This window comes from Denticeps clupeoides, chromosome 6 (assembly GCF_900700375.1).
Source record: "Denticeps clupeoides chromosome 6, fDenClu1.1, whole genome shotgun sequence".
Classification (NCBI taxonomy): Eukaryota; Metazoa; Chordata; class Actinopteri; order Clupeiformes; family Denticipitidae; genus Denticeps; species Denticeps clupeoides.
The window spans coordinates 6,843,160-6,862,862 of NC_041712.1; the positions used below are offsets into that span (position 1 = coordinate 6,843,160).

Genomic DNA, 19,703 nt, shown 5'->3' on the forward strand with positions numbered 1-19,703 from the left:
AAATGTTTTTTTTTCCTCTATAAACTATAATATCTCTGGTAACAGTAGTGCACTTATTGGTTTAAGCAGTGCAACATATACGCAGGAAAACAATGCAGTCCTCTTATCAAGCTTTTAAGAAAGATATTCCTTTAAAAACAAACCAAAAAAAAAAACTAAAAAAAAAAAATCATAGATTTTCTTTTTCTTAAGTAATACAATTCAATATTAAGCACAGGCATTTGAAGAAAATGTGCAAAGTAGCACGACTTTTTTTTTCATAATCTACAACATTTTTTGTCTTAGAATAAATTCTAAAATAGAAAATCAAACTAATTGTGGTCTGTTCCGTGTTTCACCATTCTAACTACAAAAAAAAGTGTGTGTGTCTAGAATAATATTGCAGCTGCAGGCAGGTGTATTTGTCTTATTTCGGCTAAAACAGTAATATAGCAAGCAAAAAAAGAAATCCAAAATAAAATAAAAGAGAAGAGCGAGTCGTCGAGTGACGGGACATGTAAAGAACTACCCTCCCACCGAACTTCCACATCTACTGTACACACGTCTACTTTTCCATGAAACTGGGAATGTTTTTTTGGACTTGTCTGGAGAAAAGTGGGATCTGTGGTAAAAGAGGCTGGCTGGGTAACATGTTTCCGGTTGCCTTGTGTTTCACTTGTTTGGTCTGCGTTTCCTTAACGTGTGACACAAGGTCCCGCGTTTTGAGCCACTAGGTGGGGCTTAAGTATCAGAAGTAGTGCATTTCATACGCCCCACCTGCTCAATCCGCTGAGTCATGCTGTCACGATCAGGAAATGCGATGGTTTTAGGCCACCAGAGGTTATTTCCGTCCTAAATTCGAATCCAATGTACAGCTGTCATCAGCACGGGTAAACGGGAAATACGGATAAATCGGATAAAAGGTTGGAATCTGCAGCTGATAACAGTCTAAAACAAGTTCGGGAGGAGCAGTGATCCGAACGGATAAAAACCGTCCGGTTGCATACTGGAGCCTGCCGTTACTGTAAAATCCTTTCTTTTCAAATCATTCAAATAGAGAGAGAAGAAAAAACAAAAAACTAATGTGATAAACTGGTTTAATTTTTTTTTTTTCATACGTCACTTTTTTCCAAAGTGGAAGAGGTCAAATAACAGTCAAAGGTATTAGTGGCAGTGTATGCAAATAAATTCTTTAGAATGTTTTTGCTCAAAATACTGTCGTTAAGAAGGAAATCAAAGTTTCGTAAACTTGACCCTAAAATGTGTGGCCAAAAAAGAGAACAATAAAATTCATTCTTGAACTCGTTTCGCAGGAAGTTACATATCAGCTAGTTTGTTTCTTTTTTGGAAACCGACCTGTACCTTGACAACAGCTGCATTGTTATCCTCAATAGCGGAATAATAAATATAGCCCAGTGTCTAATGAATAACCCTCCTTTTCTTTTTCTACAGGAAAAGGCAAACTCGTGACCGTCGTTATTTTAGAAATGAATCTAGAGGCCAAGTCAGATGCTTATTAGAATTTTTTTTTTTGTTTGTTTAAAATTATACCACAGTAAGCTCGGACGTTTATAATGTCCAAAACGGTCTATATGGGAACATATCTACATTTTTTTTTTTCCACGGCAATGTTGATTTCCACACAAACACATCCACACATACATACAAATATCTATACTGTGCATATGTATGTGTGTATGAGTGTAAGTGTGTGTATGTGTGAGCTCGCATGTGGGAGTAAGAAGAGTGTATATTCGTGCAAGTGAATGAATGCGCGTGCGTGTGTGTGCGTGTGTGTGTGTGTGTGCGTGCGTGCGTGTGTGTGTGTGTGAGATCTTTCGTAGGCCTTTCGGTAGTGTTCAACACATAAATCAGTATTTAAGGAAAGCATACATTTAGAGGCCTGTAGCATGGATCCAGCCAGTGGATCACTATCACACTACTCAGCCTTAAGGCCACCATCATTTTTTATTCTTTAAGAATAACAACGACCAAAAAAACCAAAACAAAACAAGGAAAAAAAAGAAAAGAAACAAGCCTCTTTTCTTGGGAAAATTAATGTGCCAGTGTCTATACTCATTACTCTTCATGCCCCAAATAAGAAAAAAAAAATCTAGTGCCATTTTCATTCTTTTTTGTCAAAAGAAGTTTTTGTTTGTTGTTGTTTTTTGTTTTGGATTTTATTTTGTACTTATCCGTCGGAGACATGCATGCGCATGTGGTCGTTGAAGTGCTCGATTTGGTCGAACTTGGCTGGGCAGACAGAACACACGTAGGTGGTCCCTTCCTGGCAGCTGGCCTCTGCTGCCACGCCCACGCCGGTACCTCCCACTCCGACTCCGCCTCCTACTCCAGCCCCACCCCCTCCCACAGGCATGGCCAGGGCCACCACCCCGGCCCCCGGCTCGGGCACCGCCATGGGGACGGGGATGGACACCGGGCCCCCCGCCGCCCCGCCCCCCGCCCCGCCCGTTACCGCTGTGACGCTCCCGCCGGCGCTGTGCAGTGCCATGTGGCGCTCCAGCAGGGTCTTGTGGGAGAACTTCTTCTTGCAGATGTAGCACTCGTACGACTTCTCGCCGCGGTGCAGCCGCATGTGCACGTTGAGGGAGCTCTTCTGCGTGAAGCGCTTGTTGCAGATGCTGCACTGGTAGGCTCGCACGCCCGTGTGTGTCACCATGTGCTTGATTAGGTAATCCTTCAGGGAGAACGAGCGCCAGCAGATGCTGCACTGGTGCGGCTTCTCACCTGGGGAGGGGAAATACAACGGCACAAGTTACACAGCAGGGCACGCCGGGAGACGCGCAGCGCCTATAATCTCTTTATTAGAGTCCACATTACCGCTCGCGGTTTTATCTACACAGCATCGCACAAGAGGGACGGCTGTTACTGTACATCAGCCGCGGCGAGATGCCACAGGCAGAGCGCACAGCGCTCCTATGAACAAGGCTCTTTATCAAGTAATGGTAATTTGAGACAAACTGATCATGATTGTTGTCTTTAACTCGCCCCCGCTAACAGAAATTTCCTTCAGCGTTCCATTAGCTTACAAATCTGTTGCCTGGCAACACATAAAAATACAGAGTGACACACATAATATACATATCAAAAATAATAATAACTGCCCCTCCTGTTTGACTGTAAGTCGGCACTCATGGAACTTCCATCCATCATCTTGTTTGACAGAAACTCTTGTGTAAGGGGTGGTTCAGGTGATGATGACACCTTTGCCAATGTGCAAAATGTGAGCAGATCTTCACTGTTTTCAGTGACTGACAAGAAAAAAGCTCAGATATGCATGGATGAATGTAAATAAGTGCTGGTGAGAAATGCAATTTCAGTTTCACTTGTCATCGCAAGACATTCCATTCTGAATAAATAAATTAAGAAAAGCAAGCTCAGGAGACTTGTGAAAGGTATTACCAAAAAACTGGGTATATTTCTCTATTGTAACCTCTTGGCTTATATGCAGTAATGAGCTGATTACTGCATACAGTCTGAGGACTTTCAACGCAAATAAAATCAAAGGAATTTATGACTCCATATCACAGCAGACATAGAGAGATCGTAATCACCCCCTTATGCCTTGAAATTGTCATACAGAAAGAAACAATAGGACAATATAGCCAAGGGACAACCTGACATATGGCAACACTGAGAGACAAAGTCCACACAAAGTCAATTAAGGTCATGAAAAAAAAAAAAAAAAAAAGTCTTCAGATTTTGCTGGTTTTAACTGGGGCTGTTTTCAACTTGAATAACATTGGCTTGGCGATGCAGAATAAACACGTTTTCTTGCATTATTAACAATTCTGGTGTACTATTTTTACACACATTCCTCCTGGATATAAGTGTATGGTTTCTGTAATTTAAAGTAGGAGTTCTATAAAATAATTTTTGTATAATCATTTTAAATTTGGAGTTTGCCCACCAGAATGAACATCTATTCAGCAAAGCACTCTGCACTCACACAATACTACATGTATCCAGACATCCCAATTACTCAGTTCAAACCCACCTAATTTGCTGTATTTCATCACAAGTTGGGCAAGTATGAGATGTACACACCAAACCATCTGTGCAGAAGGATCTGCAGGCTCGAGAAAAGACTAAGGCCCACATCACCAATCTTCTACCTGGAGGATCTGCCTGTACTTCCTTTTAAAGGCCATGATAGCAAACTTTAAAATATCAACCCTGCAGATACACCTCTCGCATGTTTATTTCACCCTGATGGTGTCTTTCAAGAAGGATCTAATTCGGATGGTATCTTCTGTAAGGGTCTGTTAAAGCCTAGAAACTTAGTGATTTTGAGTTAGACAAGAAACCGTAATGGCATGAAATTTATTACTCTTTCAAGTTAACGATTAATTAACAACAATTTTTTGGGCATTAAGAATTTAACTCAAGACATAACTGTAGAATTCCTGTAAAGTGAGTGGCCTGCCACAGCGTGATCTGAGACATCTGGGATAGGTGCAGCATACACGTAGTATTGTTTTCATCATCTGATTTTTTTTTTTTTTTATGAAATGTCTTCATCAGTGGACCTTTATGACATGATGTGAAACAAGACAAGATGCAATGTAAATGCAGGTCATGTGACAATAATTATAACAGAATATATAATATTTAATATTGCTTACTAATAAAAACGAGACTAAATATAGTTAAAAAAAATAACTATACTGAAATGTCTCTACATTGTTTGGTGATGAAAATGAGATGTGACGTTATTTTGTCCTTTTAATCGCATTATTATTATTATTAATGTTATGTAGTACTTCTGTTTCCTGTGTCTCCTATCTTGTTGCACAGATGACGTCACTTTACTCAATCCCCATTCACGGCATTGTTTCGATTTCAGAATGGTGGGTTAGAAGATGGCTGGGAGATAAAGACGAAGCCACCTTTGGTCACACTTTCTTTACAGTGTAGTGGAAAAGAAAATGAATATGTGTTCAAAAATATGGGGAGAAATGTGGCCACGAAATATCAAAAATACAAAAAAGACATCTCAAGGCATTCTACAAATACACTGCGTTAAATAAAGAAATAAACATAAAATTAGTTTCTATTTTAGAAAGCTCATGCTAAAATTAGCAATAGATGTTAGCCTGCTAGCTTTAGACATTTTAGAGAAAATTATATTCCATTAGAACGGAAAACAATCTTTCTAAAAAATATAATTTTACATTGACCAAATCTGGACTAAAACAGTAATGGATAATTCTGACCAAAACAATCAGACTTTTAGATGACTAAAACTTGGCTAGTCCCTAATAAAAACTAAAACCAGCAGTGGACACAAAGACTAGACCAAATCTAAAATGAAAAAACAATTAACAAAAACAAAACATGCACATGTAACATGTTACATGTAGTGGCTGCTAACAACTGCCATCCAGTGACTGCTCTGATTGCAAAAACTACTGCTATCTTTGGGCTATGATACAAACATGTGAATAAAACATACAGTACAGGCCAAAAGTTTGGACACACTTTCTCATTCAATGTGTTTTCTTTATTTTCATGACCATTTTCATTGGTAGATTCTCACTGAAGCATCAAAACTATGAATGAACACATGTGGAGTTATGTACTTAACAAAAAGTGGACACCTGACCTCCACAGTCACCGGACCTGAACCCAATCGAGATGGTTTGGGGTGAGCTGGACCGCAGAGTGAAGTCAAAGGGGCCAACAAGTGCTAAACACCTCTGGGAACTCCTTCAAGACTGTTGGAAAAGCATTTCAGGTGACGACCTCTTGAAGCTCATCGAGAGAATGCCAAGAGTATGCAAAGCAGTAACCAGAGCAAAGGGTGGATATTTTTGTTAAGTACATAATTCAACATGTGTTCATTCATAGTTTTGATGCCTTCAGTGAGAATCTACCAACGTAAATGGTCATGAAAATAAAGAAAACACATTGAATGAGAAGGTGTGTCCAAACTTTTGGCCTGTACTGTATATATTGTTCTCATCATGAGTGGATTGGATTTTTGCCTGGGTCAGTCATTGCAGTAGTTTGTGTTTTGACTACCCCTAAAACACAAGTCTAAAAAGTGCAGTACAGCAGAAATGTGTATTTGCAAATTCACCCTAAAAGCAATAAAACACAAACCAGATTACATTAAGTGGTAAAATTATGCAAAGTATCCAGCACTCTGAAAGTTTGTCAAAAAGACCTGAAAGAAGCCTGTTATCTTTTATTCACAACAAAATGATTATCCACTATTAATAAGAACATTGTTTTCACTTCATATGATTTAAGATACACAAAATTTACTGTGATATGTGCAGCTTTGTTATATAAGATCTTAACCATTATTCCAATTCATTTGAATCCAGTCACCATCTGCCCAGAATAATCTCAATAAAGTATATAGTGACTAAAATATACTGTGTAAAGGTTTTGTGCAAGTGTGAAATTTTTAATAATGTTTATCACTTAACAGAATGAACAAAAGAGAAATCTAACTCAAATCAATATTTGATGTGACCACCCTTTGCCTTCAAAACATCATTAATTCTTCTAGCTATGCTTGTACGCAGTTTTTAAAGAACTTTGTTGGTAGGTTGAGCTGCCTGTGGGCTTCTGAGCTTGTGGGCTTCAAGCACTTCTGTCTTTTCGTGCAATCCCAGATGTTGAGATCGGGGTTCTGGGGGGGGGAAGACATACCACCACTTCCTTCCTCTATTCACTGAAGATAGTTCTTAATGTCATTGGCTGTATGCTGAGGGTCGTTGTCCTGCAGCAGAATACATTTGGGGCCTGCCTACCTGCATGATAGTATCTGCAAGTACAGGGAGTGCAGAATTATTAGGCAAATGAGTATTTTGTCCACATCATCCTCTTCATGCATGTTGTCTTACTCAAAGCTGTATAGGCTCGAAAGCCTACTACCAATTAAGCATATTAGGTGATGTGCATCTCTGTCATGAGAAGGGGTGTGGTCTAATGACATCAACACCCTATATCAGTGGTGCGTAATTATTAGGCAACTTCCTTTCCTTTGGCAAAATGGGTCAAAAGAAGGACTTGACCGGCTCAGAAAAGTCAAAAATAGTGAGATATCTTGCAGAGGGATGCAGCACTCTTAAAATTGCAAAGCTTCTGAAGCTTGATCATCGAACAATCAAGCGTTTCATTCAAAATAGTCAACAGGGTCGCAAGAAGCGTGTGGAAAAACCAAGGCGCAAAATAACGGCCCATGAACTGAGAAAAGTCAAGCGTGCAGCTGCCAAGATGCCACTTGCCACCAGTTTGGCCATATTTCAGAGCTGCAACATCACTGGAGTGCCCAAAAGCACAAGGTGTGCAATACTCAGAGACATGGCCAAGGTAAGAAAGGCTGAAAGACGACCACCACTGAACAAGACACACAAGCTGAAACGTCAAGACTGGGCCAAGAAATATCTCAAGACTGATTTTTCTAAGGTTTTATGAACTGATGAAATGAGAGTGAGTCTTGATGGGCCAGATGGATGGGCCCGTGGCTGGATTGGTAAAGGGCAGAGAGCTCCAGTCCGACTCAGATGCCAGCAAGGTGGAGGTGGAGTACTGTTTTGGGCTGGTATCATCAAAGATGAGCTTGTGGGGCCTTTTCGGGTTGAGGATGGAGTCAAGCTCAACTCCCAGTCCTACTGCCAGTTTCTGGAAGACACCTTCTTCAAGCAGTGGTACAGGACGAAGTCTGCATCCTTCAAGAAAAACATGATGACATGGCCTCCTTGTTCACCTGATCTGAACCCCATTGAGAACCTGTGGTCCATCATCAAATGTGAGATTTACAAGGAGGGAAGACAGTACACCTCTCTGAACAGTGTCTGGGAGGCTGTGGTTGCTGCACGCTATGTTGATGGTGAACAGATGACAAAACACTGACAGAATCCATGGATGGCAGGCTTTTGAGTGTCCTTGCGAAGAAAGGTGGCTATATTGGTCGCTGATTTGTTTTTGTTTTGTTTTTGGATGTCAGAAATGTATATTTGTGAATGTGGAGATGTTATATTGGTTTCACTGGTAAAAATAAATAATTGAAATGGGTATATATTTGTTTTTTGTTAAATTGCCTAATAATTATGCACAGTAATAGTCACCTGCACACACAGATATCCCCCTAAAATAGCTAAAAATAAAAATTCAGCTTTGATATTAATTAGTTTTTTGGGTTCATTGAGAACATGGTTGTTGTTCAATAATAAAATTATTCCTCAAAAATACAACTTACCTAATAATTCTGCACTCCCTGTATTTCTTAGCATTGCGGTAACTCTTAATCCTGAACAAATCTCCAGCCCCAAACCACTACACTCCATCGTTGCCTGCAGACGCACATTATTGTACCACTCTCCTGGCCTTTGGCAAAAAAAAAACTGCCTTCTGCTAGAGCCATTTTTTTTTTTTCAAATGTAGACTCATCAGCACCTGCTTTTATTTTTCTGCACTCGGTTTCCACGTTTCTGTTTCCAGGTAAGTAGAGGATCTGCAAAATTTTAACATGGGCATACCTGGGTCTCACTGGTTCTGAGCTGATGGCACTGCTGGACACATTCCGATTCCAAAGTAATATAAGCTTGATGTGTGTCCTTGGCCAACAACTGAGTCTACCACTGAATTGTCAACGTTGCCTGTCCCTTTGTGTTTCTTTAAATCGACTTGAACAGCACACCTTGAAACCCCAGTCTGCTTTGAAATCTTTGTCTGAGAAAGATTTTGCTGATGCAGCATAACTACGTGTCTAGTTTGTAGTGTTCAGTCTCGCCGTGCTGTATGACCAGTCATGAAACCGTCCTCCACAACCTCACCTACATGGCTGCTTCTATTTCAGAAATGACTGTGAAATTGATGACCATTAGCAGTACTAACACCAACTAATTATTTAATTTAGATGTTTCTTTTGATTGATCACTTTGGCCTTTTGAAATGTAAATATTAATGAAAAACTATTATTAGTTTACAGCATTTTTCAAACCTGCATAAAACTTTTGCACAGTACTTTAGTGTAATAAAGTTCTTATGCAGCCTTTATTTCAAAAGAGTTTGTGCTTAGTGTTTGTCAAAATCAACAGGACATGGACTTGACTAAGGATTCATCATGAATCAGGTCACTGCCGCATTCATCAGGGCTTCCGGCCTTATTCGCACGTCGGAGATCTCACGAGGACCATCTACTGGGACTTGGGACTCACAAGTTTAAACAAGGTGCTAACAGTGAATGACACTCCAGCAGTGTTACAGTTCCAACGGTAAATGAAGTGCTTCATGTTTACATGCTATTTAGTCAGGATGAGCGTTTAGTTGAGGAGGGATGCATGATGGTATGATATGATCCATAATCTCAAAATGAATTTAAAGCGCAGTCACTGCCCATATGGCACTGAACCATAAGTACAGGAAGCACCAGAGTGTTGCAATATAGTAACACGCTCAAAGCCACTAAGGCATTTCCTAAGTGGCTGGGTGACAGTGTGATTATTTTCATTCAGAGGCTGTTTCCAAAGTCATGATGTCCAAAAGACGCTACAGAAACTCGAGTTTTCTATTAGATTTGCAGCACAGTGACTTACATGAATGCTTTAAAATGTCCACACTCCCTGAAAAGCAGCAGTTTAAATTTCTCTTTATACTTTAAATGCTGATCTAATGCAGTTTTAGGAGAAGAAACTATTAAGCAAAATGTAGTAAATGAGCAAAAAAAAAAAAAAAAACACACAAACTGTACTTTCTTTTATCTAGAAAGCAATAATTACTTATAAATAAAACATAGGGGGGTCAAACATGACATGATAGCACAAAAAATGTGTCTCTGATTGGGTGCCAATTGCTAATAAAATCAGCATTAAAGACGAGGAGGGTACTCACCGGTGTGCACAAACATGTGTTTGACGTAGTTCTGTTTGGCAGTAAAGGTTTTACTGCACAGAGTGCATTCGTACGGCTTCTTCTCGCCCTGGCTCATGGCGTTGCCCCCCGGCTGTGTCTGCCCACTGGGCTGAACGGAGAGGCTGCCCGGGAAGGGGGCCATGCTCGGTGGAGGCACGGCCACGAACTGGGGCTGCTGGCCACCGATGGACTGGGGCAGGTTGAAGATGAACGGCTTGCTGTTGCCTGCGGACTGGGTGGCGAAGAGCGTGGGCATGTAGGTGTTGCCGGCTGTGCCCATGACCTGGGTGTTGCTGGTCAGGGTGATGGGCATGCGCAGGTTGCTGGTGAGCCCGTCGCCCTGGCGCAGGTACAGCTGGCCGCTGGGCAGCGACTGTGGAACGATGGGGTTGGGTGGCGGTTGTAAGAGGCCGAGCTCACCGGCGTTCTGTGGTGTCGTGCCCCCAGCCCCGCCGCCTCCGTCGTCGGCCTCGTGGAGCTGCTCCGGCGACGAATCGTTCACCTCAATCGGCACCGGAGCCTCGCCGTCGCCCAGAGGCCCCTCCCCGGCCACGCCGTCGCGTCCCAACCCGGCCAGTCCGTACTGCTGCTCGATGGAGTCGGGCTCGGTGCCGATGGAGGAGCTGACGCCCGAGTCGAAGCTCTCGCCTTTGGGCTCGCTCTCAACCCCCTCGCCCTGCTCGGCCTCCTCCGTCCGGCTGTCCACGCCCATCAGGTAGCAGCCGCCGTACTCGTCCTCGGCCTCCTGCTTGATATGGACGCCGCCCGTCTGCAGCCGCACGGGGCGGGGCTGCTTGCGGCAGTGGGTGCTCTCGGGCATGCTGAGGTAGCGCTCCATCTGCTGCGAGCGCTCGTGGATGCGGGTGATCCAGGCCGGGTCGGCCCCGTGGCCCTCCTTCTGCGGCGGCAGGGCCGACTCGTAGTGCGCCCGCTCGCGGGTGCCGTTCTGCAGCCCCAGGCCGGAGTAGAGGGACGAGTACATGCGCTCCAGGCTCTGCTGCGACGCCGTCTGCATGTAGCCCGACTCCGCGTCGCTGCTGGGGCCCGAGGTGCCCGATTCTGGGGTGCCGCGCGGGGTCTCCTGTCCCGAGTCCCCCGGCACGGCCGCAGGGAAGCCGGTGGCTGACGGACACCCGCCCAGCCCCACGTTCTGGGAGACGATGCGCGTGCACTCATCGATGACGGTTTTTATCTGCAGGATGCTGGCGGCCGTGAGGATCTGCAGCGCCTCCGACTGAGACACCCGCAGCACGCCGCTGTACATGAAGTCAATCAGCTTCTGGACGGACTGCACCGAGACCACGGACGGGATCTCGATGTCACTGTAGCCCAGCAGCAGCTTGTCCTGGAAGAAGGGGCTGCCGGCGGCCAGGACGCAGCGGTGGGCGCGCAGCATGCTGCCATGGATGCGAACGGTCACGTCACAGAAGTGCCCGCGGTTGCGCTGCTCATTTAGGGTCTCGAGAACAGAGTTGCTGAAGTTGTGGAGATTGATGTTGTGAATGCGCTCGGTCATCCCCTTGCAACTGGATGTCACCTGGGTGATGCACACAAACAGGCAGAGCATTTTTATTTCGTTTAAATATCAAATGAGTTCCTTCATAATATTCAGCTGGAATGCAAATCAGTAAAACCATGTCCTCCTCTGAGAGTCATTTCCTGCCAAATGACCCACAGGAGAACCTACGTTTGGGCCTACCTTCAGTAAAGGAAAAGAAATGCATAAATGATGCAGCATTCTTTCAAAGCATAATGTAAGTGACTGGATGTTGTATTTTCATCAAAATATCCACCCCTTTCCACCCTTTTAAATCACAGCAGATTCATAGACTGATTCACATAAACGACGTGTAACTACTGACTATAAAAGACATGTACATTTGTATTAAGTGCTTATAATGTTTCCTGTAAGAGGGTGGTAGTAGCCTAGTGGTTAACACACTCGCCTAATGAACCAGAAGACCCAGGTTCAAATCCCACTTACTACCTTTGTGTCCCTGAGCAAGACACTTAACCCTGAGTGTCTTCAGGGGGGGACTGTCCCTGTAACTACTGATTGTAAGTCGCTCTGGATAAGGGTGTCTGATAAATGCTGTAAATGTAAATGCAGTGTACACACACAAAAGGTACACATATATAAAAAAAAACAATAATACACTTTCAGCTTTTGACTTCTGTATTAAATATGTGAAACTCTAATTTCATTTGACATTACATGAATCAGATGAATGTCTGCTCCCCAAACAAACATTCAAAAGGGAATTAAAGAGCTTTACAGAGAGAGAGAATAATAATGATAATAATAAAGAGACTATGCAAATTAGAGTATAATAGTGAATGACAGGGGGCAGTCTTGAGCTGCCGTCCGGCCGGATCTACTGCGTTACGCTTGCCTGCGTGAGAGGAATGTGCTTTTATTAAAATAAAACACAAATCAAAAGCACATAAATAATCGAGCTCTGGCGGTATACGAACCTTTCAAATGGCAGCTGCGCTGAAAGGTTTTGAATAAAACAAAAAGAGCTTGCCAAGCAGCTTCGCAGAAAACGTGCCACACGAACAAGCCCTTCCAAACTGAGAGAAGAACAAAATGCCCGCTGTATGGTGTCGATATCACAAGTATCAACTGTTTGATGTTCTCTAAAAAATGGCCATTATTTTATCAGGCTGTCCCAGACGCCCTTTCCTCCAGTCCATGTGCTTAATACAAAAATATTTTAGTCGCCTTGCGTAGATTTTAAAAACCACCGTGAAAATATTCATTACACAGATGAAACCTTGTTATCTCTCTCTCACATTAGATTCCTGTACCAGATATGTAATTCTTCGTCATATGAGTGGGGAAGAAGTCACAAAAACTGACCAAACAATAAGTGGCACTTCAAACCATCCTCCAGCATCTCATGACCACAGCAGAAGTCCTAGAACCCAATTCATGTAATAAATTCCTTCCCTTGGCATTATTATTACATTTTCTTTTTATCTTAAGGTCAAATGGCATGATGGTAGTCATTTTTAGTTGTTTTTTTTAGAATGCTGTAAAAGCCATTTGTGTATTTTAAATAAAAAAGCAATCAGGGTTCTGCGTGACCTAAAGCGGATTTCAGATCAAAAAGTGCATCCAAATCTACACAAATACTTCAATGCAAACATAACGTTCCATGTGAGCGATATTACGCTGTCATTTCTTAATGTTGCATTGTGTGGAGAGAGTGGAAAAATGTTTTCACAAGACGACTCCACAGGATGTAGTTGCCAACAGTCCCCTGCACAGGCAAGACGTTACACTTCAAGGACTCGAACCACAAAGCCGTCCAGATTTATACACGAACAGAGCATTTAAAACCACATAAAACCAATACTGTCCTATTGTGTGAAACAAGAGAGAGAGAAAGAGTGTGTGTGTGTGTGTGTAAGCAATGTCCTTTTGGACCCATGTAGCTGTGCATGGGTAAGACCGTTAAAGTAAGTGTGTGTGTGTGTGTGTGTGTGTGTGTATGTGCATGTGTAAAAAGTTTATGTGTGATTATGAGCTAGTTAGATTAGTGAGATTATTAAGTGTGTGTGTGTGTGTGTGTGTATGTGTAAAAAAAGTTTCCATTTATGTGTGAATGTCAGCAAGAGTTCGGGTAGTGAGATTATTAAGTGTGTGTACACGCATAGATTTGTTTTATGAGACAGACACTGATTTTAGTGTAATTATGAGAGGAGAATGACAGGAGTGGGACTTTATTTGTGTGCCTGTGTGAGTTGGAGGTGTCCATTCACATTCCCGTAGGTGTGAGTGAATGGTGAGAGAAGTGGAAGGGTGTGTACATGTGTCAGAAGTGTCCATTTACTTTTGTGAAGACATGGGTGAAGAGAGAGAGAAAGTGTGTGTGTGTGTGTGTGTGTGTGTGAGAGGACTGGGACTCTGCGTGTGTACGTACAGTCTGACGGCGCGTTGATGGGAAGATGAGTGTGGCTGGTGTTGAGGCCCAGCTCGTGCTACAGGTTGCTGGTGGAGCGGGCGGCAGCAGCAGGGACAGCGGCAGTGGCAGCGATGGCGGCAGTTCAGAGGCCCGCGGTGGCAGATCAGAGCATTCTCCTCCACACACTCCACACTTCGCTGGCTCAGGTATCAACCTGCAAAAGCAGAGAAAAGTTAAAAAGAGCCCTCATTAAAGACTCACATGCATATTCATCCTGTTAAAGCCACACATTAATATTAATATATTCCTGTTTTTATGGTGTCAAATGAAAAAGTAAACCATGAGACAGCCAGAGAAGTAAAAAAAAAAACAAAAAAAAAAAAAACAAAGAAAAGAAAACGAGAATAAGAAGAAAGATGAGTGAGGATGTGACCGCATGCAAATAGCCCTGATTTGGTTTAAAAGACGTCTAATGTCCCCTGTGTGGCTCTGCCTAGGTGACCTTGCGCAGTACTCAACGGTAGTCAAAAGCAGCAGATGAAAAGTCAAATTCCTGACTGAGGACACGATGGATGCAGATCCCTGCTGCCAATGCGCTCGTCTCAGGGTGACGTCGATCTCGGAGTGGACACTTCACCACCAATTACAGCTCCCAGAAAACAGGGGTCAGAAATCATACAGTCGCCGAGCCACAAGGCATTATGGGCCAATTATCTCAACTGATGGTCACTGAACCACACCCGGGGCCTGGCAGACAGTCCCTCCCACGCCGGATCACATCTCACCAGCCCCACTTCGGAAACGTACTGCTCTATGCTTCACTTTAACATTAATAGATGCCTACCTGGATGACAGGGGTGGGGCAATAAATCGATACGGCAATATATCATGACACTTCCTCGACTAACATTACCGATGCGCTGGTATCCAGTGTCAGGTTCAGCAGCTTTAAATTGTGTAAGACAGTCAAAAGGGAGGGAAGCAAATTGCTTAATGGAGAAAAAGGAAGTTCTTAATAACTTTCCTAGATATTATGACATTAGAGAAACCCTGAATCAACATCTTCACTCTGTCGCTGTGATTCCCACTCTGACCACCACTCTTCAAGGACCTTCAAGGAAGCGTGGTGCAACGACCTGTAATGCAAATATAACAATCCCAAGGAACCGCTGATCTTGTGCCACGGAGCCATGGTGATAAGAAAGATAAAAAAAAAAGAGGAAGACCATAAAGAGGAAACGTATTGCGATGAGCTGTTTGCATAGTCAATGTCACAAATTGTATACGTGACAGGGCGGGGACCGGAGTCGAGATTAGAGTCAGGGGGCGAGTTTCGCCGTTCAGCAGATCAGTTCGTCCCCAGTGTACCTGTGTCAGGAACTCGAACTTTAAATCAAGGGGGAGTGCTGCTAAGGGACCCGGAGCTGAAATTATTTTACAAGCGGGAGGAATTTAGACACTAATTAGCAATTACACTGTCCACAATGAATAAAGTGATTTTAAACATGCTAATTCCAAAATGTGCGGAACTCCACGCAGCCCTTGATTATTAATAGAATAAATATGCAGTTATCATGACGCAATAATTTCACACACGCCCTCACATTAAACTGAAAATAATTCAAAAAATAAATTGTGCATTTTTAAACATTTAAGACATTTTTTACATTCAGACCTAAGAGCAAGTAGCAACCAGGGTACGTGGAAATCCACCTTTTATTTAGTATTGCTTACTTACTTCCATTCCAGCCTGGAGACGGCTGTGCCTCGTGGTGGTTCGAACGCATTTAACCGGCATTATTACGCAGCCTGACCAAATATGCTCATAGCCAATGAATCATTTCATTTCTTGGGATACAAATGTGCAGCAACACACGAGCAACAGCTACATACAGGCACCGTCCGACACAAATGTGGTTAAAGTGTTTCTTTGCCGAGAATTCCACCACATTTTCAAACCAGACCTGTTTTTGAATTGAAATATATGAGTCATGTGTAATTATTATCAAGAAGTTAGAATGTCATACTGCAACAGGGATCACATCATAAATAATGTGTTTTCCTCGCTGACATTAGACCTACAGAGACAGCGACCAGTTCCAAAAAATAGCTTTAAAACAACTTATCTGAACATGGATGAAGAATTAGCCTATTTGACTGGCTAAACCCGATCGCGATGGGTAAAATATTACACTGTATTTCACAAAGAAATAGTATTCGGGAAATATTATTCACAATCAGACATAATGAATAAAACGTCTTTGATCTTTGACTTCGGCTGTTAAACACCGGAGACGCCTCACCTACACAACACTGGAGTTATGCAAATGCAATGTCAGTGAGTGTTACACAACTACACAACTACAGAGAATTTTTAAATAAAATCTAGAGTCTTACGTGGAAATAAGTTTAACACCTTACACGGAAATTATGTAAGTAGTAGTAAAAAAAGACAAAAGATAAAGAACTTCAAGAAAAAAAAAGCTTATTTCTGGAGACGGTCAATGAGAGTCAATAGACCAAGAACACAACCTCTTCGCTAGATCTAAGAGTCTGATAAAACTACAGCAAGATGTTAAAACCAAGCTGCCGCAGGCAGGTCGTACATTCATATTCAACAACGTAACAAAAAGAAAAATAATTGTCTTTTACCATAAGGCTGGGCCAGTTTTGTTGCGACAGGGAATGGCAATCAAACAACAAAAGCATGAGAAGAGGGCCGCATTAGCATTTCCCGGGTGGTCAGGTCACGGCTCTTATCCCTTTTAAAATACCCCCGTGCATCTCTTCATCCACTCCCACGGCTGAACCGCAGGTCCGACATAAAAAAAAAAATTAAAAACCCCGCATGCATACGTACAGTAGATGACCACTGTTTTCCCACCGCGTACGTTTAATCAAGGGCGAGGTTTGGAATGCTTGCTGGAGAACAAAAGGCCGCATTCCTAGCAGGTACATCGCTCCACAGTGGGTCGATTTTGGACCGCACGTGAATCACACGGTCCTTTAAATGCCTTGGTTTATGCCCGATTGCGTCTAATATGCATTTTCAGACAGATACTAGGTATGCTCAAAAATTCAATGTGCAAACACACCTTCAAATAAAAAATCAATCAATCAATCGATAGATGTATAGGCAGAGAGAAAGATCGTCCTGCTGGAAGAACACTCCATAAACCAGCCTGCTCAGCTGTGTGTGTGTGTGTGTGTGTGTGTAGCAGCAGCAGGGTGACGGTGAGATGGCGAGTCACGCGACGCTGATCTTTACTCCAGCTAATGGCTACCGTGACTACCAGCAGTGCACATTCAAACAGCGACCTGGAGCCGCCGCCTTCCGCTGCGAGCCTCCGACCCCCGACGAGCTCATTTGGCAATAAAATCTGCCAGGAAAATAATTAAAGGGCCGCCGGTAAATTTGAATGGTGCCTTCGCTTTATAAAGCAATATTTTCTTATCTTGTTTCGGTGCATCTCTGTGGTGCGTTTTTCTCCTCCGCTGTTTATCTGCGAGCAAATTAGGAGGGGGCAGCTCTACCCCCCCCCGTCTCAGGCGAGGCCTGTTATACAATTCTTAAATTTTGAATGGCCTAACCTACATTCATGGAATAAGCAGGGAGAAAGCACAATGTGACACTGTCAGATTCCCGCATTGCAAAGAAGTGACTAAAACGCCTATAAATAACCCCCTCCGCCCCACGGACACTCCTAAACACAGAAGTGGAGCGCGGCGTGGCGTGGCGTGGCGCTCCGAACCAGCCTGCACGCTTTTACTTCAGCCGGCTGTTTTTCCCCGAGCCGCGTCCCTGGCCTGAGTCTGCACTTTTTTTTCCGTCCGAGGATGCGTGCAAGACTGCGCCGTCTTTGTGCTCAGCCAGCCACGCCTCCAGCACCAGCCGAGTCAGTAAACGCTAGCTGTGTCCTCACATGCCCCCCCCAAACGTCTGGCCTGCTGTGCCATGCCCAGAGCCCCACCCCCCTTCCTTATTTACCCTGCGCCCGCGCCGTCTTCCCTGAACTCCAGCCGTAGGCCCCGTGTCCGGGCAACGCGGCCTTTCTTCCGTATAGTTTTTTTTTTGGGGTTTTTATGTAAAGGCTTTTCTCGGTTCAAGTCCGCGGCGGGACACACATGCACAACTCAAACCAGGACAGCAACGTGACAAAAGCAGTGCACGTTAATTCACTTATTTGTGCTTATGATATTTCAGATCAGGCAACCCCACCCCCTTCCTAACCCGCCCCAAAAATCCTTTATTTACTTTCACATTTTTATTTATTTTCCATTGTGTATGCATGCTCCTGGCGGGCAGAGCAGAGGCGTATAATTAGACGGTGCTTTAAAGATGCACGGCCACATCAGAGCCAACCTTTGTCAAAACGTGAAGGGGAGGAAGAAAAAAAACCTCTTTGAAATGTCAAACGAAATAATAATTTCATAAACTGTACGGAACGTGCCTTTAATGTGATTTAACCTTATAAACCTATTACTTAATGACATTTCACTTAGTTCAAAATAATGGGAGTTTTTCTTCTCATCCTTTGATTATTGAGTATGGAGTGCTGAATTCCATTATTATTATTTTTTTTTTGCCTTTTCACATGCTTAATAAATTAATTTATTATATGTAAAACTTAAATTTACATATCTATGAAATGTTAAGAATTCTGTGTGGAAAAAACAGAAAAAAAAAAAGATTTTGGGTAAATGTCAAAACAATGCGTACTGCATGTGCTTCCTTCAGTAAAAATGAGAACTGAAAAACGAGGCTAAATCATACAGAAACTAAAGCCTCGAAATATGGAGAGAATAATGAATATTTGCCTGTGCGCACGTGTACGTGCATGCATGTGAGGAAAATAGCCACTCGTATAATATTTCAGGTTGGAATACTCAGCCTCTTTATCGGCCTGCAGTTATTCTTGCAGTTACCGGTATGAATGCTCATTGTTGAGCCCGATATCCCACGGCTTCTCTTGTGTCCTGCTCTTCTAATATGCAACTTTTATCACAATAGGCATGAAGAGTCCTACATAAACCAAGAAGATGGGTTTCAAGATGAAATTCGAGAACCAACAGCCGGCAGACATGAGAGAAATGTGTGGAGTTTGGAGTGAAATCTGCAGCAAATAGGAATTGATCCCACCTATAAACGCCTAATTGTAGTCTTTCACCATCCATGCACTGAAATGCAGATAAATGTTAAAATGTTCTGCATAACATAAAAGTAAAAAAAAGTAATATAAATAGGAGAACATGTACAGAATATAGTGTGTGTGTGTGTGTATATATATATCACCGCACAGCTGAATTGATATGAAAATATGGGGAGGGGGGTTGCGTGTGAGTATTCTAGTCAAGCTTTATTCATTTCTGCCCTCCTGTGCCTTTAAGAAGGCTTCTCCGGTGGGTAGCGGCATAGTAGACCCTGACCTGACATGAACTTGGCTCCTGCCTGGGTTTGTTATCAATGTGTAGATTAGGAGAAAACAGAAACGGGGGGGGCGGACCAACGTTAAGTTTCAGGCAGGTCTGTGAAACATCGCATCTGAGTATGAACTCCTGATTGTTTTTTTTTGTCCAACACACTTATGCAACGGGGAGGAACACCTCCACCAAAACCAAAATGCCACTGTGGTCAAACTGCACAGAATGCAAGCTGTATTTCAAACAGCCAACACACGTATCGTAACCAGCAACAGCCAACGTGTTTTCAGGTCTGCTAGAGACCGAATTAGAACAGAGGTCTTTCAAATTAGACTGAGTAGGCCCCAACGGACGTAAAAATGATAAATCCCGCCACCGTTTTATATCTCCAGACGTCATAAACACAAACGCACTCAGCTGAGGTCAAACGTAAATGTGTAATGACTGCGCTCTTTTTACACAAGTGGGCCAGTCCCCAATATTCATGACCATGACCCAGAA

General features: G+C 43.1%; 1 protein-coding gene across 1 annotated transcript in view; it reads right to left on the reverse strand.

The window, feature by feature from the left end:
- Positions 1-230: 230 nt before the first annotated feature.
- Positions 231-19,703, reverse strand: part of zbtb20 (zinc finger and BTB domain containing 20) — a 42,130-nt gene continuing 22,657 nt past the window's right edge. The window contains exons 3-5 of the mRNA XM_028983289.1: positions 13,800-13,995; positions 9,850-11,407; positions 231-2,727 (exon numbers count right to left, since the gene is read on the reverse strand). Coding sequence (XP_028839122.1) covers positions 2,171-2,727; positions 9,850-11,386 — 2,094 coding nt within the window. The 5' untranslated portion in view covers positions 11,387-11,407; positions 13,800-13,995 and the 3' untranslated portion in view covers positions 231-2,170. The remainder of the gene's footprint in view (positions 2,728-9,849; positions 11,408-13,799; positions 13,996-19,703) is intronic.